The sequence below is a fragment of the Ornithorhynchus anatinus genome, chromosome 3, assembly GCF_004115215.2.
Source record: "Ornithorhynchus anatinus isolate Pmale09 chromosome 3, mOrnAna1.pri.v4, whole genome shotgun sequence".
Lineage (NCBI taxonomy): Eukaryota > Metazoa > Chordata > Mammalia > Monotremata > Ornithorhynchidae > Ornithorhynchus > Ornithorhynchus anatinus.
The window spans coordinates 44,657,222-44,682,178 of record NC_041730.1 but is presented as its reverse complement, the minus strand read 5'-3'; the positions used below and the strand labels follow the sequence as shown (position 1 = coordinate 44,682,178).

At 44.6% G+C, this 24,957-nt stretch overlaps 1 protein-coding gene and 1 long non-coding RNA gene across 5 annotated transcripts; both read left to right on the top strand.

Annotated features, from left to right (window-relative positions):
- The first annotated feature begins 618 nt into the window (after positions 1 to 618).
- Positions 619 to 8,947, top strand: LOC100073429 (ADP ribosylation factor like GTPase 14 effector protein). Of its 4 annotated transcripts, none has more exons than XM_029060358.1 (4): positions 709 to 858; positions 4,587 to 5,307; positions 6,395 to 6,525; positions 7,023 to 8,947. In XM_029060358.1, the coding sequence occupies exons 2-4, from the start codon at positions 4,885 to 4,887 to the stop codon at positions 7,249 to 7,251; spliced, it is 783 nt and encodes a 260-aa protein (XP_028916191.1). In that variant the 5' UTR covers positions 709 to 858; positions 4,587 to 4,884; the 3' UTR covers positions 7,252 to 8,947. The 4 variants fall into 4 exon arrangements, with proteins under 4 accessions (XP_028916193.1, XP_028916191.1, XP_028916192.1 ...); XM_029060359.1 differs by having other exon boundaries at positions 772 to 858; positions 4,803 to 5,307; XM_007659132.3 differs by lacking the exon at positions 709 to 858 and having other exon boundaries at positions 4,587 to 4,711; positions 4,803 to 5,307.
- A 4,012-nt stretch (positions 8,948 to 12,959) lies between these two features.
- On the top strand, positions 12,960 to 23,903 carry LOC114810055. Its single transcript, XR_003757783.2, has 3 exons — positions 12,960 to 13,088; positions 20,751 to 20,952; positions 23,796 to 23,903. It is a non-coding gene; the product is annotated as an uncharacterized LOC114810055 (long non-coding RNA).
- Positions 23,904 to 24,957: the final 1,054 nt, after the last annotated feature.

Sequence of the window (24,957 nt, the reverse complement as noted above, 5' to 3'; positions counted from 1 at the left end):
CCTGACAGAAGGAGACCCGCCCTCTGCCCCCCTTGCAGATGTAAAACGGGGATGAAGACTGTGAGCCCTGTGTAGGCCCACCCTGTAAAGCTGGGCACATAGTAAAGGCTTAACAAACACCATCATTATTATGATTTTTATTATGATTATTATTCTCGAGTTTGGAGCAGTAGGCGGGGCCGGCCCACGTCCCTGACAGAGGCAGGCCCGCCCTCCATCTGCCCCCCTTCCAGATGTAAAATGGGGACGAAGACTGTGAGCCTTAAGTGGGACAACCCTGTAAAGCTTGGCAATAGTAAAGGCTTAACAAACACCATCATTATTATGATTTTTATTATGATTATTATTCTCGAGCTTGGAGCAGTAGGCGGGACCGGCCCACGTCCCTGACAGAGGGAGACCCGCCCTCTGCCCCCCTTGCAGATGTAAAACGGGGATGAAGACTGTGAGCCCTGTGTGGGCCCACCCTGTAAAGCTGGGCACATAGTAAAGGCTTAACAAACACCATCATCATCATCATTTTTATTATGATTCATTGTGATGATTGTTATTCTCGAGTTTGGAGCAGTAGGCGGGGCCGGCCCACGCCCCTGACAGAGGCAGGCTTGTCCTTCATCTGCCCCTCCTTCCAAGATGGCGCCCGCGGCGGGCGGCGGAGGCTGTTGGCCGTCGCGCGTGTGGGGCCGCCAGGGGTCGCTGCGGGGCGGCGGGCGGGAGGACGGTCCGGGCCGGAGCGGAGCGGAGCGGTTAATGGCGGCGGCGGGCTCCGCGGCGGCGGTGGCGGTGGCGGCGGCGGCGGCTCGGGATCCCGTCTCCGGAGGGGCGGCGGGCCCAGGCCGGAGGAGGGCTTACACCAAGGTAGGCGGGGGGGACACACAGGCGCACCGAGCGAGGACCAAAGCCGCAGCCGCAGCAGCAGCAGGAGGAGGCCCCGAGCGGCCTCCTCGGCCCGTCGGCCGCGGGGGCCTCCTTTCCTTCTTTCTCCTTCCTCCCTCGACGGCGCGGGGTGGGGCGGCGGGCGGGAAGGGCGAGGCGCCCACCAGCCCTTGCCCTCGGGGACACGGAGCCCCTCTACTCCGCCGGGGACGGAGCCCCCGTCCTTCTCCTAATGCGCCCCCCTTTTCCCTAGAGCGCTCTTTCCTTCAGCGCCCTCTTCCTCCTTCAGCGCCCCTTCTCTCTATAGCGCTCTTTCCTTCTACGCCCCTTCCTCCTCCAGCCTCCCCTTCTCCCTATAGCGCTCTTTCCTTCTACGCCCCTTCCTCCTCCAGCCCCTCCTCCCTATAGCGCTCTTTCCTTCTACGCCCCCTTCCTCCTCCAGCCCCCTTCCTCCTCCAGCCCCCTTCTCCCTATAGCACTCTTTCCTTCTACGCCCCCTTCTCCAGCCCCCCCCTTCTCCCTATAGCGCTCTTTCCTTCTGCGCCCTCTTCCTGCGCCCCCTTCTCCCTATAGCGCTCTTCTACGCCCCCTTCCTCCTCCAGCCCCCTTCTCCCTATAGCGCTCTTTCCTTCTACGCCCCCTTCCTTCTTCAGCGCCCTCTTCTCCCTATAGCGCTCTTTTCTTCTGCGCCCCCTTCCTCCTCCTGCACCTCCTTCTCCCTATAGCTCTCTTTTCTTCTGCGCCCCCTTCCTCCTCTAGCGCCGCTTCTCTCCTTTAGCACTGCTGTTCTCCTTTAGTGTCCCCTTCTTCCTTTTGCCCCCTTCTTCCTTTTTAGCGCCCCCCTCCCTCCTTGAGCGCCCCTTCCTCCTTTAGTGCCTCTTTCCTTCTTGAGCGCCCCTTTCCACCTCGAACTCCCCTTTTTCCTTTTTAGCGCCCCCCGTATTCCTTTAGTGCCACCTACTTCCTTTAGCCCCCCCCCCCTTTCTTCCTTTACTGCTCCTTCCTTTAATGCCCCCTTCCTCCTTTAATAATAATAATTATGGTCGTTGTTAAGCGCTTACTATTTGCTGAGCCCTGTTCTAAGCGCTGGGGTAGATGCAGGATAATCAGATTGTCCCACATGGGGCTGACTTCTTTTTATAATTTCCAGTTTTACAGATGAGGTAACTGAGGCACAGAGAAGTGAAGTGACCTGCCCAAGGTCACACAGCAGACAAGTGGCGGAGCCGGGATTAGAACCCAAGCCCGGGCTCTTTCCAAGCCATGCTGCTGCTTTAGCGTCTCCTTCAGCTTCCCCTTCTTCCTTTAGCGCCTCCTTCAGCTTCCCCTTCTTCCTTTAGCGCCGCCTACATCTTTTAGCCCCCCTTTCTTTACCGCTCCTTCCTTCAGCACTGCCTATTTCCTTTACCGCTTCTTCCTTTAGCACCCCCTTCTTCCCTCCTTCAGCACCCTCCTTGCTCTTGCTTGATGCTGCTTGGTGTGCTCTCCCTTGAGACGCGAACGATTCCCCTGCTCCCCATCTCTCGGGGAAGTGGCATTCTCCCACTTCAACTATCGCCGTGATGCACAAAAGGTTTTGGGCTCTACAATGGTAACTCTGCAAAATAAGCCACCCCTTAACTTCTGAAGCTTAGAAATTTTTTTTTTCCTCTTCTCCCCAAACTGTTGTTTGACACCATGTTCATATTCACAACCGTGTGGAAGATAGCCTCAAATGTCATGTTCAAAGAGTTCCCCCAAGGCCATTGTAAACAGTGCCAGCCTCCTCCTCCCTCGACCCAATCTCACTTCCAGATTAGTGCTTTTCTTTCCCCCCACTTGTCCTTGCTCCGTCCAGGTGCTGCCAACTTTGCCGTGATTACTGGGGAAGGAAAGCAAATCAACTCGCCAGAATTTCATCATTTATAATAGCATTTAAAAAGTCAGCATGCCTTCTAAAGTAAGAGGAACCTTCCTTCTCCAGCCAGGAGCTAGCCTACCAGAATCACATGGTATTTATTTGGGTCTGTAGCAGGGCCAACTGCATAAAAAACAAAACTAATCAAGTACTGGATTTGAACTTCTTACTTCAAATGAATTTTTCAGTTCTCTTCTGCCAGGCCCCATATCCTTCTTCCCTTTCAAAACCATGAAATAGCCTTCACCGTCTTGAACCCCGGTTTACCACTTCTCTCCTCTTCCCAAACTAACTTGACCCCCTCAGCCCTCTTGTATGACTTGATGAGCTTAGTCCTCCTCTTCTACTTGTTTTATATAGTCTGTGTTCAGTCTTTAAAGTGAAGCTCCTTGAAGTACTGTGCAAATAATAAATACCCTAAAAATAGAAGTGATGATCACAATTCCTTTGGTAATATGATTGAATGTGCAAAAGTGGAAAGAATGTATTAGTATTTACAATGTATTTATGAACTCTACTTAAGTTAATAAATGAAGTATTTATTTTGGGCCAGAAACTCAAGCCTGGATGGAAGTTCCTCATCCCTGGTAGTGTGGAGTAGGTGGGCAGTTGTGCGACACCTTTTTTTTTTTAAGCATTACACTCAAGGGGATTTCTGCTGCTGCTGCAAAAAAGAAAAAGCTCAGTGCACTGGGTTTCTGCCTTTGTTTACCTAAATTTTGTAGTTTGTGAAAAATTTGAGTTGTCCTTGTCTTCTAACCTAAAGTGTAGGTTGACCAAGCCTAAGAAATAAAATCATGAAGAGAGTTGTTTTCACCATTGCAATGTTGGAATCAAAGCACTTTCCCCAATTCTGTGTGATACTTTATTTTCAGTTAAAACTGCTAATTTCTTGAACAAACGTTTAATCGTTAAGATGTGGATTTATATATAATCTCAGAGTTAAACAAAATTAATTGTGATTTAAATCTTTAGGGTTCTTGTAATTGGAGATTACTTATTTTCTGTGTTTTAGATTTTTCCAAGTTCCTAAACATTTAGATTGGGTTCAGTTTATCGAGCAGGCTTGGCTTCTGTGTTTGGCATCGCTTCCCAAAGGGAAACAGTTTTCTCTGTAAATATTTAAGTACATTATTCATTGCAAATTCAGAGTTGGTATCTCAGTGGTAAAATGTAGTATAAAGCACACCTGCTGATGAACCTGGGCAATATTTAGGGATAGAAGAGAAGTTACAGAGATTCATGGAGTCTACCATCATGACCGGAGCTTTTGTTTTTTCAATGGTATTATGCGTTTACTATGTGTCGAGCACTGTTCTAAGTGCTCGGGTAGATACAAGTTAATCAGATCGGGTTAATCTAGATATAGGTTAATCAGATCAGCCCCAGCGCTGTCCCACATAAGGCTTACGGTCTAAGCAGGAGGGAGAACAGGTTTTGAATCCCCATTTTACAGTCGAGGAACCTGAAGCACAGAGAAGTGGAGTGACGTGCCCAAGGGCACCAAAAAGGCAACTTGGTAGAACCGAAATTACTTCTAGGGCCGTGTTTCTCCCCCCTCCCCCCCCCCCCCCCCGAGTCCCGCTGCTCTCTCCCATTGCTGCTTTTGGTGCACCGTGTGGGACGTGGAGAAGCTCCACAGCCAATCCCGGATCGGACCTGAGAAAGCTAGCCCTAGTTAGTCTCCGGTACCTAACGTCGCTTTTTTTGCCTAGCCCGTCTCTCCTTTGCTACAGAATGTTTATGTCCTCAAAAGATTGAATAGCAAAAATGGCAGAGCCCGGTAACCAAGACAACGTGTCTCACGCCCCAGGTTCCCAATCACCAGTTTCGGTGGAGCGCTTCTTGAGGATGGCCTTCGCCGCATCTTTGTAGCCGTTTATGAAGATTCCCGGATGCATGAGCTGTAGCTAGAGAGAACGTGTGCTAAAGCAGAAGGTTGTTTCATTGTCAGAAAGCAGTTTAGTTTGTCACGCTTAGATTAAAAAGTTTGCAGCACCAATCTGATTGACTTTAATGCTTTCTCTAGGGTGAGCCTCATAGAACCTACTAGAGACTACAAAGAATTCTAGGCAAAATAGAACACGAAATAGTTTGTTCTAACAAGTAAGATGGATCCCTGTTCAGTTGGAATTCAGCTTCGCGCTACTAATGAATGTCATAAGACATACTATACCCGCAATACCGGCTTCAAGACTTTGCAAGAAATATCATCAAATGATATGCTTTTACTTCAGCTTAGGACTGGAATGACCCTTTCGGGAAATAATACAATCTGCTTCCATCATGCAAAAATTTACATTGACAGATTTGAGGACTTGCAAAAGTCGTGTTGTGACCCATTTAACATTCACAAAAAGCTTGCAAAGAAAAATTTGCATGCTATCGATTTAGATGATGCAACCTTTCTAAGTGCCAAGTTTGGAAGACAGCTTGTACCTGGTTGGAAGCTTTGCCCAAGGTGTACACAGATAATCAATGGAACTGTGGATATTGACTCTGAAGAACGCCAAAGAAGAAAACCTGATTCAGACGTATGTATATAAGGGTCAATTTTTCACCTGTATGAATTCTACCAACTCTTGTGGGTTTTTGGGTATGTGAGAAATGTATCCTTGATCATCTCCTGAATTATTCCACTTGCACCTGATTAGGGGAGAGTTTAGTGTCGCTTTCCTCAATTCCCACTTTTCACGCCCAAGCCCGAAGGGCCAGGGGCCAAAAAGGTAGGTGGGTAATGAGAGAGTGGCGGTCTCCCACGTGTCTTCTGCCCTGGCTCTCTAAGACAAGCCTTCGGTGGCCAAGACCTTGTTGTGTTCCGTTTGCTCCATTTGTTATGCCACACGGCCTCCCCGTTGCCTTGGAACAGGGTGAAGCTACCCACTCGGCAGCAGGAAAGAGCGGAGCTGGGCGGTCTGTAGCACCCGGAGCTCCTGCCAGCCCCGTAATTCCAGTTACGGTGTAACTCCAGTTGGCCACCGTCGGTACCCGGCCCTCCGCAAACCAGCGAGAGGCCAGTTGGAGGCTGCTGCAAAGAGAGCCGAGAAGGGAGTGATGTGGTATCTTGGTATCTCTTGCTTTTACAACCCTTGCTATTGCTTGGGATGTAAGGAGGCACCAGCTCAAAGTTACCCTGTTTGAACTGAAGCGTTGTATATGTGCGTGTATGTGTGTGTAGGATGCAGGGATACCAGAAAATGAATAAGCGACTGCTCACTTGGAAGAAAAGCCTTTTCTGGAAAACATCTACTGATTATTTTGACCACGCATTGTTCCAAACAAATGCTGAGCTCTTTGAGAATGTCAGTCCTACACTTTGCTCTCCTCCCTATTGCCCTGAATACAGTGGGCAATCATGCTTTATTGTGGTGGTGGTTTTCAGATCTTAATGTGTGTAAATCAAAGCCTCTTACTCTCGTGTGTTGTGAATACTCTTCCTCTGACTGGATTCAATAAGACCCATTTTCCCAATCTAGGAGGTCCTAATTCCGAGAGTGACCTTATAATGTGGTGAAGAAAATAGTTGCTTGTTCTGAGCCAGTCTTTCTAAAAATTCGACTCTGCAGTCTGCTGTAACTGCTGTGCATTTAAATTAACTTAAAAACGCTCATCTTTGTTCAGGGACGAACTGCTAAAGCCTTGAAGTCCTTGCAGTTTGCCAATCCAGGGCGCCAAACTGAGTTTACTCCAGAGACAAGTAAGAGGGAAAAGAGAAGGTTGCAGTCGAAGAACACCCCAGCTAATTCAGACAGGTAGGTTCCGGCAGTCAAATCCCAAACCTCTCTATTCTTGACGATAGTGCCCGAATTGCTATTTTAAGTCGGGTGAGAGACGTTGAATGAGTGGAAGTAATTGTGAGTGCACCATATAATGAATTTCATTACATCTTTTTAATGTATTTTGTACTCGAGGGGGGTGAGAATTGTAGTGGGTCAGTTGAAGCATTTTAATAATGGCAGTGAAAAAATGCCGGTGGAGAGGGTAAGTTCAACTATCTCCTTCCAGTGAGCAAGTGACCCACCCTGTCAGGAACACATTTTAAAATCACCCTACATTGTTTTCCTTTCTCAAATCTCGTCAAGTGATGGGCTCTTAGGTCGCTCTGTGAAAGGAAATTAGGAAGCACACTCCTTGCCGTCCCCTCCTCCCCAGCTCTGCTCTCTTCACCAAACCAGTTGCAACGTGACAGCTTCCCCAACGCAAATCCATTTTAGGAAATAACTCAATTGTTGGTTTTTCCATTTTTCAGACAAGTGATACCAGCCAAGAGTAAAGTCTATGATAGCCAGGGACTCCTCATCTACAGCGGAATGGACCTCTGTGACTGCCTGGATGAAGATTGTTTGGGTTGTTTCTATGCTTGTCCCAACTGCGGATCTAACAAGTGTGGGCCTGAATGCCGCTGTGACCGCAAGTGGCTCTATGAGCAAATTGAAATCGAAGGAGGTGAAGTTATTCGTAATAAGCACGTGGGCTAACTTAAAGGCAGTTCTATTTCAAAGGTGTTAGGCGGCCTAAAGGTCAGAAGAAAATGTATAGTACACGTCGATGCTGTGTTTCAGGGAGATTTCGGGGGGGATTCAGTGTTTCATTTCTGTTTTAAAAAGGGCTGCTGTTACTCAGAGTAACAGCTTTAATCCATTGTGGGTAAGCAAACCAGTCAGAAGGCTGGAACCAGTGCCCGGCTCTTCAAGGAGAATGGATCCCAGTACAACGGAGTGGGTGAAGGCTAAAAACCGGCCTTAAGTCACTGTGACTTAATCACAAGGTTAGGTCATCAAAAGATATCTGCACAATTAAGTGTGTGCCTTTCTTGGAGATCAATTTAGCCTTTTCTCCCAACCATTAAACGTGGGGTTTGTTATAGCTTCACATGTACAGTATGGCCCAGAAAATAGGGGTGCATCTTTGACTCTCAGTGATCCTGTTTGATTTTGCAACTGCTGACACCTTTCCCCCCCTTTAGACTCAATACCCCCTTAGTTTAGACTCTTACGAAGATGTTCTGATAAAAACCATATTAAGAAGACCTTAAAATGAAATGTAGGTGCTAAAATTCCAAACTCATGTAGCCTGCTAGCAGAGATGCACCTTTTGTGACTACCCAAGTAAAATCACTGCGTATTGGGTGTGGGCACCTAGAAATCTATTTCTCTGAGTGAAACAACTACTGATTAGTGTCTTAGGCTTCAACGATATTCCACTGTTTGCTACGGGGACTAAGATTCATTTTTGCCTCCAAACACCTTCAAACTTCCAAGGCCAAACTACGGTACCCAACCGGACTGTCTGGTTTATCATCTTCTTTCAGGCAGTTTGGGGAGACTTTGTATTCAGTGTATTACTACTGCAGCATAATTCATGATACTCTTAGTTGGAGGCCTGTCTTAAGTGAGCTTACCTTGAGGTATGTACAGACAGGTAGAATTTCACTTCTTTTAGATGCGAATAGCTGGTGTGAAATTGAATTGGCTGCCTTTTAGTCAACTACTTTTGTTTTTAATATTGGTGTTCTTGGCATGGTAGCTAATTAGTTGATTACATCATAGCTAATTAGTTGATTATATCATAGCTAATTAGTTGATTACATCAAGAACAACACTTCCGTCCTCACAAACCGTAGCTGGCATTTTGCATCATGCTTGAATGTGTTTACTTCGCCCACTGAGCTTTAAGTGAAAGTCGTAGGACTCGTGTTTTAATGGACTATAAAGAGATGTAAATCCAACTCGTTTAGAGCTGAATTTTGGTGGGCTTATTTAGAAAGTATGAAATTTAACATCAACATTTCTCTCTTTTTCCTATTCCATGACTAGTTTTTAAGCGGTCCAGTTCTTGAGGACTACTCTAACTCTGAATTTTGATGGTGAGCTTAATGTACGCAGGTTGGAATGGCAGCCAATTTTAGGGTGTAATAAATAGATTGCTTTTATTTCAGGTTTGTCATTTTCAATACATTATTAAATAAATTATACTTGTGGGATTTACATGCAAATATTAATTGAAAAGCGGTTATTATAACATTTTCAGGATCGTACAGTCAACATATTTCGAGAACAAGGACCTGCAACTTTTGTAATAGAAATCCTGGATATTTGTTATAAAACTTCAATATCTTGGTTTGTGCTGACATCTGCTGGTGTTTTCTGAAAATAAACTGAGCTTTACAGGTCACACGTTGTATCATGTTCATCTTTTTAATTTTAAAGTAAACTATGAGCCCTTTGTTTTTTCTAAATTTAGTACTGATATTTGGTTTGGCATTCGAGGGCTAGTAATTAGGCAGTGACTCACTCCGAGGCAGGATGCAAAAATAAATCTTTGAACTCTTAGATGTCTGCTTAGCTGTAGCTTTAGAGTACTGTTGTAGGCCATATTGCCTCCTAGCATACAACCTGTAGCTCATTTTTAAGAATGAATGTTGTGAATGAAGAAGAGTATTAGATGAAATACCTGGGTTTTGAGCGTAGAGTGTTAAACATTCAAACTTGGCACACTTGCCAATTGGACCTCTCTTTAAAGGGAGAGGGAGCATCCAACTTCATTTTCATCTGTAATTTCGTATGCCTATGGACCTGGGATTCTTTTCAATTTCCAAACATATACTCTAAGGTAAAGTACCACTTGAAAACAGAGCATCAGTTCTCAGGATACCTAACACTTAGAAAATAATAAATCATGTACAATTTCTGTAGCCTCAGTTTTTCTAGGTCCTGTCAATAGCTAGAAGTGCAAAAAGCTTACATTACCAATTGAAACAGGGCAGTTTGTTTTAACAGGAAACATAAAATAAGAAAATTTGTTCTTGAAAAATTGCAGGCCTCAAGACCCAGGCTTTTTTTTTTTCTCCTGTGTCTCCTGTGGAGAATGGGAGGTGTCCTGCTCAAATTATACTACAAAGAAGGGAGGGAAGGAACAGATCGGGTATTAACCTAATTCATTTGCAATAAGAGACATTTAAGGAATGTGTGCCCAGAAGTGAATTATTTATTTCTTAGGGTTTTAGGTATATGTGATATTCTGGTTAATCAAGTCACTTCAATTTGGTCTCAAATAGAGACCCAAAACAGACATCAGGTTATCAGCGATGAGTCCATAAAATAGGGCAATCTGCAGGAATGTTTTGCAAATTAGAAGGGAATAGAGGAAGACTAAGAAAAATGTAACATTTCTGAATCTTTCTATAGACTCAGAAAATCCTTTCTTCAAGAAATGTCCCTTGAAGTAATCATTTGCAAAGTCCTGAATCATCACATCACCAGATTTTGGAAAACTATAGAAAATTATAGAAACCAACTTGTTCACGAAACCATTTTGGGGAGTGGAGATGTGGATTGCTGACCCTTTCCAAATAAAAAGCGAACTTTCTTAATTTGATCTGTACTCTCTGAAATGCGTTAATGTTCCCTGAATTCTCCAATGCTTATGATAAATTCTTTTGGATGAAAGACTAGACAAGGAAGGGAAAATCTTAGGCCAGGATATGCCTGACCTGCCCAGGATAATATGCCCAGGATATTGTCTTACTAGTTTACAGCAAGTGTTTCAAGGCTTTGTCTACAGGGAGCAAACATGCTTTTTAAGAGGAAAAATATAAGGCTTGAATCTGGGTGAACATCAAACCTAAAGTTGGGAATTTGGCAAGATCAACATTACTGGCTTCATGAATCCTGATGAAAAACTGCCTTTATCCACCTAAATTAATGGAGTGTTTCTCAGTTTTTCCTAACCCTTTTCTTTCTATACCTGTCACCTGAGGTAAACTTAATGGCACCTTTTAAACATATAATTTCATTTATTCATTCAATTGTATTTATTAAGCACTTACTGTGTGCAGAGCACTGTACTTAGCACTTGGGAAAGTACAATACAGCCATAAACTGACATTCCATGCCCACAGTGAGCTCACAGTCTAGAGAAGTGGGGAGACAGACATCACTACAAATAATTAAAATTGCAGCAATATACTGCGGGGCTGGGGGTCCACATGCTATTAGCTCAGAGGTTACTCAACACTGAGTTGCTGCTGAAAGGCAAATGTTCGCCATGATTGTGTTTTCCCGAGGAGCCTACTTGGTGCTTTTATACTGCCCTACTTTTCTTTCTTCCTCCTTTGCCCTTTCTCTTAGACTGCAGTGTTGTGACTGCTCTTAATCTTCCCAGTCAATCAATGGTATTTATTGAGTGTTTAAAGTATACCATACTATAGGAAGAGTACAATAGAGTAAGTAGACACACCCTGCCCTTGAGGAATTTACAGTCTAACAGACACATGAGGATAACAGGAAAGGCAATTGGTGACAAGTTCCCAAGTGTTTAGGGGGTGAGGGTTCAAGTGCAGAGGTGAGTATGAGGACAATTAGAATAAATTCTGGCTGCTGGTAATGAGAGCTACAGAAGGGTAAGGAAAATGGGAAACAGGCCTGTGAGCTCCATAGGCCCAGGGTTGGGGTTGAGTGAAGGGGAGTGACCAGGTCCAGCTAGAGAGATCTGCATGTGGCAAGGCAATGGAAGAATGAAGCAGTGTGGCCTAGTGGATAGAGTATGGGCCTGGGAGTCAGAAGGACCTGGGTTCCAATCCAGGCTCTGCCACTTGCCTGCTGTGTGACCTTGGACAAGTCACTTTGCCTATCACCTCATCTGTAAAATTGGGACTAAGATTGCGAGCCCCATGTGGATGGCCTGTGTCCAACACGATTATATTAAAAATAATTGTATTTGTTAAGCACTTACTATGTGCCGGGCACTGCACTCAGGGCTGAGATGGGTACAAGGAAATTAAACTGGATTTAGTCCCTGTCCCATGTGCAATTCCCATTTGCCAGATGAGATAACTGAGGCCCAGAGAAGTAAAGTGACTTGCCCAGGGTGAACCAGCAGAAAAGTGGTGGAGCTGGGATTAGAAACCATGACTTTTGACTCCCAGGCCTGTGCTCTCTCCACTTGGCCATGCTGCTTGTATCATCCCCAGTGCTTAATACAGTGTCTGGCACATATGGAGCTCTTAGGAAGTGCCACAATTATTAAGGCAGTACTCATTCTCCAAGCTATACCTGAAGCAAGAAGAAAATCATTGTGAAATCTAATTACCCAGCTTTTACCCCAATAAAGTCCTCAGGCAGCATATGGCCTTGTGATCAGACCTATAAATTTAGCCTGAAATATCCAGTACTCTCTATTATGTTCTTTCCTTATTTGTGTTTTCAAATCCTCCTTTTGATCCTGGCCCCTCTGATGGCAGAAGGAAGCAGCATGGCCTAGTTGAGAAAGTACAGGCATGGGAATCAGAGAAGCTGGATTCTAGTCCCAGCTCTGCTACTTATCTGCTGTGTGACTTTGAGCAAATCACATAACATCTCTGCCTCAATTTCCTCATCTGTAAAATGTATTTAATCCTACTCCCTAGCAGCATGGCTCAGTGGAAGGAGCCCGGGCTTGGGAGTCAGAGGTCATGAATTTGAATCCCTGCTCTGCCATTTGTCAGCTGTGTGACTGTGGGCAAGTAACTTAACTTCTCTGTGCCTCAGTTACATCATTTGTAAAATGGGGATTAACTGTGAGCCTCACATGGGACAACCTGATTACCCTGTATCTACCCCAGTGCTTAGAACAGTGCTCTGCACATAGTGCTTAATAAATACCAATCATTATTATTATTACTTAGGCTATGAGCCCCATGTGAGACAGTGACTGTGTTCAACCTGATTATTCCGTATCTACCCCAGCGCTTAAAACAGTGCTTGGTACAAACTAAGCACTTACCTACCATAAAAAAATGGATTTCAAAGAATATATCTGACAGTACATTCCCAGTGACTCATCACTTTTATCAACCAATGTTTGAAACAAAACCTCAACAAAGAAAAATTGCACTAAAAACTATTCTCCCTAAGCAAAAGATAATTTACACAGGTCGATTAGTAAGGAGGTTGCTGGGGTGAGGCCACGGCAAGCTGCCTTATTAGTGACAGTTTGTGATCCCGCAAACAACAAGAAGGAAGAGACATAACAAGAGGGAAGAGTTTTGGGAGGGTGCTGATGGGCTCCACCTGAGGGAGGTGGGACTTTCCCTGTTCTACCCAATACTGGGCCTGTACCAATCAATGACTGCCTTTTAGGGCCACAGCTGCATCGCCTAAGGTAGATAAAAGGCACTCGTGGGGAATTGTGAGGAGGCCTACAAAGGGCACATAGAGAAGCAGCATAGAGATACGCAGAGGGAAGTACTTGGAGCAGAAGCAGTATGGAGAAGGAAGCATTGAAGAAGCATCGGCAGAACGGGCTCCCTTGACCAGCAGACTGGACCCTTTGCGGAGTGAGTGTGTATATATATCCTCCTTCTTTGCATGTTGGTAAAACTAAGTCAAAAGCTTTCCAGAGTAATTGGTGATCAGAGGTGTGGTGTGACTTCTACTAGGTGTCCTCGAGGCTCCCCTGGTCTAGGGAGATTGTGGTTGGTATGAGCTGGGAACCACGAGCGGGGCTCGTGACAGTTGCTGCTTGAGATACTTAAGTGGAGAGAAGCCTAGTAAATTGTAGCTTCCTGGTTAGCTGCAGACAGGTTCAGGTTTTGACACTCTATTGTATTGTACTATCCAAAGTGTTTAGAACAGGGTTCTGCACATTGTAAGTGCTCAATGAATATGATTAATTGATTAGTTGTTAGCAAGTTGCTTCATTGAGGCAAGTTGCCTCCTGTTCCTCCCCACTTCTACTTCTGTGTCTGCTGTGTGACCCTGGGCATGTCACTTTACCTCTCTGTGACTCAGTTTCTTCATCTATAAAATGGGAATTAAAACTGTGAGCCCCAAGTGGGACAGGGACTGTCCAACCTGATTTGCTTGTATTCACCCTAGTTCTTAGTATAGTGCCTGGCACATAGTAAGTGCTTAAAAGATACCAAATTATTATTATTGTTACCTTGCTAATCCACTGCCTAATCTGCATACTTTGCTCCTCTAGCACCAGATTCCTCACTGTTTCTCAATCTTGTCTATTTCACTGCTAACCTCTGACCTGTTCCCTCTGACCTGGAACTCCCTCACCCTCCATATTCCAGACCACCACTCTCCCCACCTTTAAAGCATTATTAGTTGCATTTTCAAAAGGCCTTTCCCTTTCAAGCCCTTCTTTTCCCCTACTCCCTTTCCTTTCTGTGTTGCCTCTGCATCTGGAGCTGTACCCTTTAAGCACTTGATATCTACCCACCTGTAGCCCCCCTACCATAACTTATTTATAGAAATGTCTGTCTCCCTCCATATTTTAAGCTCCTTGTGGGCAGGGAATGTATTACCAATCCAGTTGTCTAGTTCTCTCCCGAACACTTTTTTTTTAAATGATGTTTAAGCACCTACTATATGCAACCCCCATCTAAGCTCTGGGCAAGTACAAAATAAGCTGGACACAGTCTGTGTTCCACTGGGGCTCGCAGTCTTCATCCCTATTTTACAGATGAGGTAACTGAGGCACAGAGAACTTAAGTCACTTGCCCAACATCCCACAGCAGGCAAATGGCAGAGCTGAGATTAGAACCCAGATCCTTCTGACTCCCAGCCTCACACTCTATCCACCAGGCCAAGCTGCTCCTAAGCATTTAATAAATGCTGATTGTCATCAGAGTTTAGAACAGTGCTTGGCACATAGTAAAGGCTCAACAAATACCATCGTTATTATTTGGTGATGGCGGTATTGGAGAAAGGAGCAGAACGCCAGACGCACAGCAGGATTCCAGGGATGGAAGTAAGATAGTTGTAGTCATCGTCCAGACTGTGAGCTCATCGTGGGCAGAGATTGTCTCTATTGCCAGATTGTATTGTTCCAAATGCCTAGTTCAGTGCTCTGCACACAGTAGGTGCTAAATAAATATGATTGAATGGATGTCACCACTAATGTTCTACACACAGTAGAAACTCAAATGCTGTCAACAGTGGAAAAGACATGGTCCTTGAAGACAGTCACAGAACGGCTAAATTGTATAGTAGGTAAAGGAGTAAATACAGATAAAATGATAAAACCTAAAGTAATCTATTAAAACAGGCCCATATGATTGCCTGGAAAGGAAAGGATACATCAGGGAAGGCCTGCTAAGAGAGATTTCCACTGGACTGGACTTCTCTGCCCTTATTCAGTGAGCCATAAGGAGCAGATAAGCTGAAACTCTGAATGGCGTAAAAGTGTTTGTTCCATGGATGGTGGACTGGATAAAAGGAGTCCAGAAGCATTGATGAGACTCAGGGCTTCACTATAAACTGATGCTAGAAAAGCTTCAGCATAAACCACGGTCAATATTTATTCTTAATTCTCTTTTCCAGTAGAGTAAAAACCTTTAGCAATTACCATCCTCAGAGAGTGGAGCTGCCAAGTAGACCAGAAAAATCTGGAAACAACTAAGAAAATGAGAGAGTTTTTATGATTTACGTAGTCCAACTCGGACCTGGCTCTCTTTCCTCAACTAGATCACACCCAGAAGAGCGGTGAATCCAGAAGCATTGTGATGTTTCTATCTAGAAAAGTGTTTGGGATTTGACTTTTTTAAAAGGAGGAAACTCCCCACCTCGGGACCCAGTCCATTTCCAGCTGAACTCCACAGAGACTGACCTCCTATGACTCTTATCATCTCCAACCTGGAGAAGCCAGGAAAGGCCTGGATGGTCCCAGCGGTTGGGACGGAATGACCAGGAGAACTCTTTAGCAGTTTAAGAGGGGGGACTAGAGCAGCTTCTGAATGAGGAGATACTTAAAGGGCTTGGACTCTTTCTTCTGAGAGGGGCTAGGATTAAGATCTTCAAATTCATTAAAAGTGAATGAATCAGTTACCCCAGCACCAAATTCCATAGTATCAGAACAAAGAGGCACACAATGAAGCCTGAGCTTGGCAAGCTTAAAACAAACTAGGAAATCTTTTTATTATTGGCGATGATGATGATGATGATTGCGATATGTTAAGCACTTGCTATGAGCCAAGCACTATTCTAAGCACTGAGATAGATACAAGGTCATCAGGTCCCACATGGGGCTCACAGTCTAGGAGAGAACAGATATCGAATCTCTCCATTTTTCAGATGAGGGAATCAAGTGACTTGTCTAAGGTCTCATAGCAGGCAAGTGGCAGATGTGGAATTGGAATCCAGATCCACTGACTCCAGGCTTATGCTCTTTCCACCAGGCCATACTGCTTATTTTTTAACATAGCTGAGGTGGTAAACACATCTGTTTGCCCAGGAAGTTGTGCAGGCAGAAAATACTAGTGGAATAAAGGGTATGGGTAAATCCAGGGAGAAGGGTCTGAAGTGTAGGAGTAGGGATGTTAGAGGATACAATTACTATCAATGTTAATGAGAAGCAGTGTAGCCTAGTGGAAACTGCATGACCTTGGGCAAGTCACTTTTCTTCTCATCTGCTGGGTGACCTTGAGCAAGTTACTTAACTTCTCTGTGCCTGTTACCTCACCTGTAAAATGGGGATTGAGACTAAGCACCACGTTGAACAAGGGACTGTGTACAACCCGATTTTCTTGTATCCACCCCAGTGCTTAGTACAGTGCCTGGCACATAGCAAGCGCTAACAAATACCAAAATCATTATTGTTCTCTGTACCTGTTTCCTCTGTACACTAGGGATAAATTACCTGTTCTCCCTGTCTCTTAAAACCTTAAATCCCACGTGAACAGGGACTGCATCCCATTTGTGCTTATTGTTTCAATCTCGGTGCTTGATACAGTGCTTGGCACATAGTAAGCACTTAAATGCAACCATTATTATTATGCAGGGTTTGGGGACCTGGGTTGCAAGCTCTTAGATTTAGAGCTGGCTTGATTTGGCCTTAGGTCTAAGTTCACTTCCCTTTATAGTCAGCCCTAGTCTTAACTTTGGTTATATTTCCTGAAATTCTTCGTCTCCTCTCCTTCCTATCTATAGCCAATGTAAAACCTGCAGATAACATTTTTAGTGTCAACCCTAGCAGGAGACTACAGGCTTTAAGAAGGGGCTTATGATTTGGGAGGAGGAGTACACGGTTTTATCCAAAAAATAACACTCCAGCACCCGGCCCCCCTGCATTTCAGACTTTGACCCCTCATTCTTTACAGTGACAATTGTATAGCTGCCCCCAGAGGAAGAAGTCAAGACATTCAACTGGGTTTACTGTTTACTAAAAAGCTACAGAGTGTAAGGCTCGTACCCTGCCCACCAGGAGCATATGCTCTAACACAGGTCTTCAGGGAAATGAAAAACATAATTAAGCCAAGTATTTTCTGAGCACTTACTTTGCATAAGTCCTTTGCTAGGCTGGGGGAATTACAAAGAAAGAACAGCCCCTGGCTTCAAGATGTTTACACTCTAATAATGGAACATCTAGGACCACCTTCCAGAGGTCAGTCGGTGACAGGGCTTCTCTCTCTCTGAACTTGGACCTCTGGGTTGAAGAAAGGCTCTCAGATCTAAGCTCTTGATTGCAGGCTTCACCTCATGCTGTGGATCTAGGAAAGAAGACTTCATGCAGAACAGTTTCTCAGGTAGTGGAGGAGAGAAGGAGAATGATGAGAAAGGAAAACAATCAGTGGTATTTGTGCAGAGCACTCTACTAAACTCTGGGGAGAATACAATATAATAGTCGCTAGGCATAGTCCCTGCCCACAGAATCATAGTACTGGTATTTGCTAAGCACCTACTGTCTGCCAAACACTGTACTAAGCACTAAGATAGATACAGTATATACCGATCAGACTCAGCCCCTGTTCCATAGTCTATAAGGGAGAACAGGAATTAAATTGCCATTTTACAACTGAGGAACCTGAGGCAGAGTGAGTTAAGTGACTTGCTCAAGGTAACACAGCAGACAAGAGGCAGATGGGGATTAGAACCCAGCTCCTCTGACTCCCAGGCCCATGCTTTTTCCCCTAGATCACACTGCTTCTCTAGAAGGGAAGTGCATTCATTAGTAGCCTGTTGTAGGAATGATTATGCTGATAGCTGATGGTCTGCTTCTGCCCTCAGGGCTCAGCTCCAAGAGTCTGTGCACAGACCAAGAGGCAAAATGGAGACAAGAGGAGGGCACAGAATTGGCCCTGAGCTTGACCCTCCCAGTTTTGGGGCTAGGTGCTTTGATTGTGCTATTACATTTTTTTGAACACTGTGCTAAGTGAGCCGGGGAAAAAGAAAAGAAAAAGCAGCTTAGGTCCAGTTTTGCCCCACAAGAGGCTGATTATCTAAATGGAGAAGAGCAGATATAAAGGGAATGGTTGTAAACGCTGGAAGCAAGTAAGAAGCATACAAATTGATTCAACCGTATTGAGCGCTTACTGTGGGCAGAACACTGTACTAAGTGCTTGGGAGAGGACAATATAACAATAAGCAGACACAGTCCCTGCCCATAATGAGCTCACAGTCTAGACAAGGAGCTAAATTAGGATGTCAACATTAAGTCTTAGGAGGAGAGATCGTCGGCAGCCTCACTGCACAGGCCATAGTCCTGACTTAGTGATCCCGATGATCCAACAGCTCTATCTTTGGTGAGAACAGATTCTCTTGACTTTGTTTCTGGAGGATCCGGCCGATCTCCCTCACAGTGGTGGCTGGGGAGAGATGGAGAGAACTATAGGGCAGCCTGTGTGCTTGGGGATGATGCAGGCCTCCATAATAATAATAATGTTGGTATTTAAGTGCTTACTATGTGCAGAGCACTGTTCTAAGCGCTGGGGTAGATACAGGGTAATCAGGTTGTCCCACATGAGGCTCACAGTTAATCCCCATTTTACAGATGAGGTAACTGAGGCACAGAGAAGTTAAGTGACTCGCCCACAGTCACACAGCTGACAAGCTGCAGAGCCGGGAGTCGAACTCATGACCTCTGACTCCGAAGCCCAGGCTCTTTCCTCTGAGCCACGCTGCTTCCCCTGCTTCCTCCATGCACGTGGGACTCACATCTGCTGCCTTTCCTTGGAGCCAAGTGGAAGCCTGTAGTGAAGCCAAGATAGCAGCTGCATTATTTGCCTAATTCTGACTGACTTCAGCTCCCCAGCTAGATTTTGGGATTAGCAGGGTGAGTCCCCTTCACCCGGCCTGGCTGATGGCCTAGTGAGGTTTCAGAAAGCTAACTGAGGGTTCCATGAATAAACTGGTGTTTCCCATCACCCTAGGTGGTGAAAATACTGGGAGGGGACTCCTCTCCCCGTGACCTGGCCCAACAGGAGTTCTAGGGGTGGCCTGTGGTGAGGTCGGGGGAGGGTTCCTTTTATCTTGGAAGGTTCCAGATCCTGGGTGGGATCCCTTTGCTAGATCCAAGCTCATAGGCAACACAGAAGGGAGAATGATTAAGGGAAATGAGGGGAAAAGATGTAATTTTAGTTGGATTTTGAAGGTGGATAGAGCGATACTCCATCAGATATGAGGGAGGAAGCTCCAGACCAGAGGGAGGACATGATCAAGGGGTTGACAGTGAGAAAAACAAGACTGAGGTATAGACAGTAGATTGGCATCAGAGGAGCAGAGTGTACTCTGCTCAGGCTGGGTTGTAGTGGGATATCAGTGAGGTAAAATAGGGGTGAGTGTTTTTAAAGTGGATGGTCAAGAGTTTCTCTTTGCATAGGTGGATGGGCAACTCTTGAGGAATGGGGAGATATGGACTGAATATTAAAAAAAAAATTATCCAGAAAAATAACAGGAGGGGTATAGGGTTTTAAACCTCATGAAGCCATAATTCTCAAAGTCCTGCCTGCTGTACACCACATTTCAATTAATGATATTTATTGAGCGCTTACTGTGTGCAGAGCACTGTGTTAAGCACTTGGTAGATTACAATATAACAGGGTAAAAGACACATTCCCTGCCAAGTCTGACATCTGGCCACGTGCTTCCTGTCCTTGATGCTCTCCCACTGAGGCCCGTTGCTAGTGCCCAGCCTCCATTCAGATAGACCTTAAGATTGCAGAACTCCTACTATCACTTAATATTATGTTAATTCCCTCTTTTATGGTATTTGTTAAACACTTACTGTGTCCAGAACTGTTCCAATGCTGGGGTAGATGCAAGTTTACAGTCCCTGTCTCACATGGGGCTCCCAGTTTTAAGTAGGAGGGAGATCAGGTTTTGAATCCTCACTTTACATTTGAGGAAACTGGGGCACTGAAAAGTGAAATGACTTGCCCAAGGTCATACAGCAAGCAACTGGAAGAGCTGGGATTAGAACCCAGGTCTTCTGGCTCACAATCAATCAATCAATCAGTGGTACTTGAGTGCTCACTTGGCACAGGGCACTATATTAAGAACTTGGGATAGTACAATACAGTAGAGTTGGTAGACATGTTCCCAGTCCCAAGCCTGTGCTCTTTCCCCTAGGCCTTGCTTCTTCCTTTTAGGGTCCCGTAGTATCTTTTGAAGTGTTCTGGGAGTCTTTGAAACGAGTTGTATTTGAATGTCAAAATTTCAGATCCTTCTGGTCACCCTCCATCATCATCATCATCATCAGTATTTACTGAGCAAGTGGGTGCAGAGCACTGAATTAAGACATGATTTCACAAGCAAAAAAAGATCCTGCCCTCAAGGACCTTACAAGTTGTTTGGAGTTTTACAAATTTATCTAACCCTTTATTTCAGGAGTCTGTGGCTGTCTTCAAAACTCTTTGGCCTAGATTTGATTCTCGGTTAGTCAGTTTTAAATTTCTCAGCTGCTTCAGTGAGTCTGTATGGTTGTGCTACAGCAATATAGTTTTGTTGAGTTTTGTGCTTTTACACATTAACCCAGTTCTTTAGCCTGTTTTCCACAGGACAGTCATGGTCACAGGGATCATAGCCATCTTTGACTTTTTCAGAATCCAGATACTTGAACTGGTCCTATCTTAGAAAACTATTTGAAGGTGAATGCATTTGGTCAAAGTGAATAAAGTTGGTGAAACTAGATAACTTTCTAGGGGGCAGAAATTGTCATCCAGAATTGTCTAATCACTCATATCCTACTATTTTTCTTTAATTCCAAACTAAAGGACCATGGTAGAAAATGAAATGTCGACTGAATAATTCCAAAGGCTGGCATATCAATGAACTGTATTGGAAGAAATCTATGCTTTTTAAAAACGTTCTTGGTGTCCCAAGATCATGGATTGTTATAAAAAAAACTCCTCGGAAATTTATTTGCAACGTCTGCCCAGCAGAGGGTACCATTTTACTACAAACTTTCACTATCTGGTTGGTCTTCCTGTTTATGAAATAATCCAGGGAAAGCGTTGGGGATGGGGTGGATGGTGAATACTTTGTAGGATGGATCAAAATTGTGGTTTGCTATTAAAGCTCTGCTGCCTCTCAATGTCAAATACCCTACAGAGAGAGGGGAAAGTAAACAATTTTCTTCATTCTTCAGGTATGGTATCACTTGCCCCTTTCAATGGGAAATGAGTTAGGAATCTGTGGATAGTCTCTGGCCAGGAAGCTGATGAATCAATTATGAGTCCCTGTCTTCCAAGGTGTACTGTGCAGCAGAAAAATGAAAGGAAAAAATGATAGTGCTGAATTATAAGACTGCCCTACTGATCATTAATTTAGGAAATCGTTTCCTTTTGGAACTTGGTTGGGTTTTTTCTATTTGAAATAACAAGTACTTTCCTTCAGGGAAAACCCACCAACTTGAGGCTGATTTAGATCACTGAGACAAAGAGAATATTTTTCCATTCTCTAAATTTGAGCCTCTTATATAAAGGTCCTCTTGTTGAAGTCTCCTTAAGACTTTGGAGCAAGCAGAGAGATGAGAGGCCTTATAGAGTAAGACCAGGAAAAGACAAGTGGAATTCCTTGGAGGGGAAAAAAATGTTTTTGTATGAAAAGTCTTGTCCTTGAACTTGGAAAAATGATAGGTACGTAAGAACTGTGAAGGAAACCTGATGACCATCCCAGATCTATTTCCCTTAAAGGGGAGAGAATAGGGTATTTAAACTGTGGTTCACTTTGTGGGTGAAGTGGGGTTAAACTGAAGGAGCTGCCCTCTTCTTCCTCGACTCCCCACTCAATGAAGTGCAGGGTAGTTGGCTTCTCCATGGCTCCCCAAATGTGGCACTCTCCCTGGCCCTCCAGCCTCTCCTTTCTGAGAAATAACTCAGAGAGAGATCATTTTCCTCTGGTTTTATGGATCTTCACACACTTAATAGCAATAATTAATAATTGTGACATTTGTGCTTTCTGTGTATCAACAAATGCAGTAAACACGGGGGAAGATACAAGTTAATCAAGGTCAGACAGTCCCCATCCCACACAGGGCTCACAGTCTCTAAGGAAAAACAAGTATTGAACCACCATTTTACCAAACGCAGTACCTGAGACATAGAGAAGTTATGTGACTTGCCTAAGGTCATAGTAGTTAAGTGGTGGAGCAAAATTAGAACCCAGGTCCTCTAACTTCCAGGCCTGTGCCTTTTCCACTACGCCACACTGATCCTCCACTTTCATAGATATGGTCCCAGTAGAAGCTCACACTCATGTTCTTCTCATGCACACAGTCAAGCATTCATTTTCTCTGTGTGTGTGTGTGTGTCTCTCACACTCACACACATCCACACAAACACCCTCATCCAAATGTTCTGTCTAGAGGATGAGGGAATCTGGGAAAGGGAGGCCTTCACAGGGGAGAGACAATGGAAGAGAGGAGAAATGGAAGAATGAGGGAATAATATTAGGAGGAAGTTGGAGCTAGGAAAGTGAGTCTAAGAAATGAGAGCTTTGTGGAGGGGCCTCAGGAAACGCGGCGGGGGGGGTGGGGAAGTTGTGTGATTCCTGCAGAGGAAGACTGTGGCCTTTTCCTGGGCCCCTGTATACAAAGCAGGACTCTGGGCTCTAGCAAAGATGACCAAAGTGCTCAAGGAGGTGGTGAGTGGAAGGGGATGAGGACACATTTCTGCTTCAAGACAGTTGTTTTAGCCCTCAGCCTCCTCTTCCCTAAGCTAAACACCCTCTGTTCCTTCAGACTTCCATCTAAACTCCTATTTTCTAATGTTTAATCATTTCTGTGGAAGCTCTCCAGCCTGTCCACATCCTCCTTGAAATGCGGTGAGCATGACTTTGCATTTGTCCCTATTGAATTGCCTCATCTTTCTGTGAAACCATTTTTCCAATTTTTCTGTCATTTTGAATTCTACTGCCCTCCCAGGGGCAGCTGCCCTACCTAATTTAGTACAATTTTCACATTTGATGAATGTGCTCTTGATTCCTTCACCCAGGTCATCAGTAGCACAATTGACTAGATCTGACTTGGGGACCAATCTCTACAGGACACCACTCGATTTGCCCCCTCCTCCCCTGGGTGACATTGGGGCATGGATGATTGTCAAGCGTAGGGTGCTCAAGGCCAGGCTTTCCCAATTTCTCAGGATGGTGTCACTCTAATAGTCCAGAGGTCTCAATCTCCATTCTGCGGCCCTGGTCTACTCCCTCCCTCCTGAGACCTCCAGCCCTGTGTTCTGGCTCGGCACAAAGACTTGTCTGGGACTGTTTGGGCGTACTGATTCCCACCCAATTTCAGAGATGACTGACAAGGGCTGACAATTTGGAAGGTAGTGCCCATCGAGTGCTACAGCTTCATCTTTGTAGCCCATCACTCTAAGAGGAAAGCCTAGTGGAAGGCCTAGTGGATAGAGCATGGGCCTGGGAGTCAGAAGGACCTGGGTTCTAATCCCAGTTATGCCACTTGTCTGCTGTGTGACTTTGGGCAAGTCACTTGACTTTTCTGTGCCTCACTCATCTGTAAAAATGGGGATTAAGACTGTGAGCCCTATGTGGGACAGGGACTGTGTCCCATCTGATGAGCTTGTATCTGCTCCAATGCTTAGAACAGTGCCTAGCACATAATAAGCACTTAAGAAATACCACAATTTATTGCTATTATCATTATGAATTAGGCTGGCCCAATTTTTCCCAAAGCCAACACGTGGGTTTCTGAGGATACTATTTATCCTTCTAGGAGGGGTGAAATAGATTGTTTGAACAATGCTTATAACATCTTCCAATGTACCGATGTTAAGTGCAATAATTGTTGGTACTTACAGGTGTCTTCTCACCCAGTGAAGATGGGCAAAGAAATCGTCTTTTTTTCCAATCCTCATGGACTTCTGTATTCCAAAAATTCTCAACAAATAATAAAGGCTCTGCTCTAAGCCCAGACAATTCCTTAATTATCCCAGGGTGCCATTAGGCATGGAGGACTTCGGGCCATTGAGGTTTGAAAAAGTATTTCCCTTAGCTGTTTCTTTCCATTCTACTTAGATTTTCCAACTGTCTATCCTCAGTAGCATTTACCCTGGTTGGTTAAAGATTCACAATTGATCATTTTGTTGGCAAAAAGCAAAAAAAAAAAAAGTCCTTTACCCAGGCATCTGGACTTGTCCATCCCTTTCTCTCTACCAGGAGAACTTTCCCTGGATCCTCCCCTTTAAAATGCATAAAGGGCTTTGGTCTTTAATGTTCTGTGCTTGTAGCATCTCCTTTACAGCTTTCATTTTTCTATTCTTGTACCTTCTCAATTAAGCTGTTTGTTCTCTTCCCTATTGTTCTGCCCTAATTGCCACTTAATGTAGCTTGCCCATTGGCCTCTAGTAGCTTAAGAGTTCTTGTCTAGCCAGTTGGGCATTTGTTTCTCGACTTGTCCTTTCTTTGTGCTCAAATAGATTGTTCCTGAGGCTGCAGACCTTTTACTTTGAACAACAGTCAGCTTTCTTGGATTCCTTTGTTTCAAGTTGTTTTTTTTTTTCTCTCCAGCCCTTCCACTGAGTACCCTAAGTTGGCAAATTTCACTCATTAGATTGTATTTATTGAATGCTTACTGTGTGCAGAGCACTTTATTAAGTCCTTGGGAAAGTACAGTACAACAATAAACAGACACATTCCCTGCCCATAATGAGCTTACAGTCTACAGGGGTGAGGCAGACATCAAGACAAACAAATTACAGGTATGTATGTAAGTGCTATGGGGCTGAAGGAGGGAAGAACCAAGGGAGCAAGTCAGGGTGACACAGAAGGGAGTGGGAGAAGAGAAAAGGGGGGACCTAGTCTGGGAAGGCCTCTTAGTGGAGATGCACCTTTAATAAGGCTTTGAAGGAGGGGAGAGTAATTGTCAGGTTTGAGGAGGGAGGACATTCCAAGCCAAAGGCAGGATGTGGCACCAGGAGGGAGTCATGCATGACCTCATGGGGGTCTTGTGCAGATATCCCC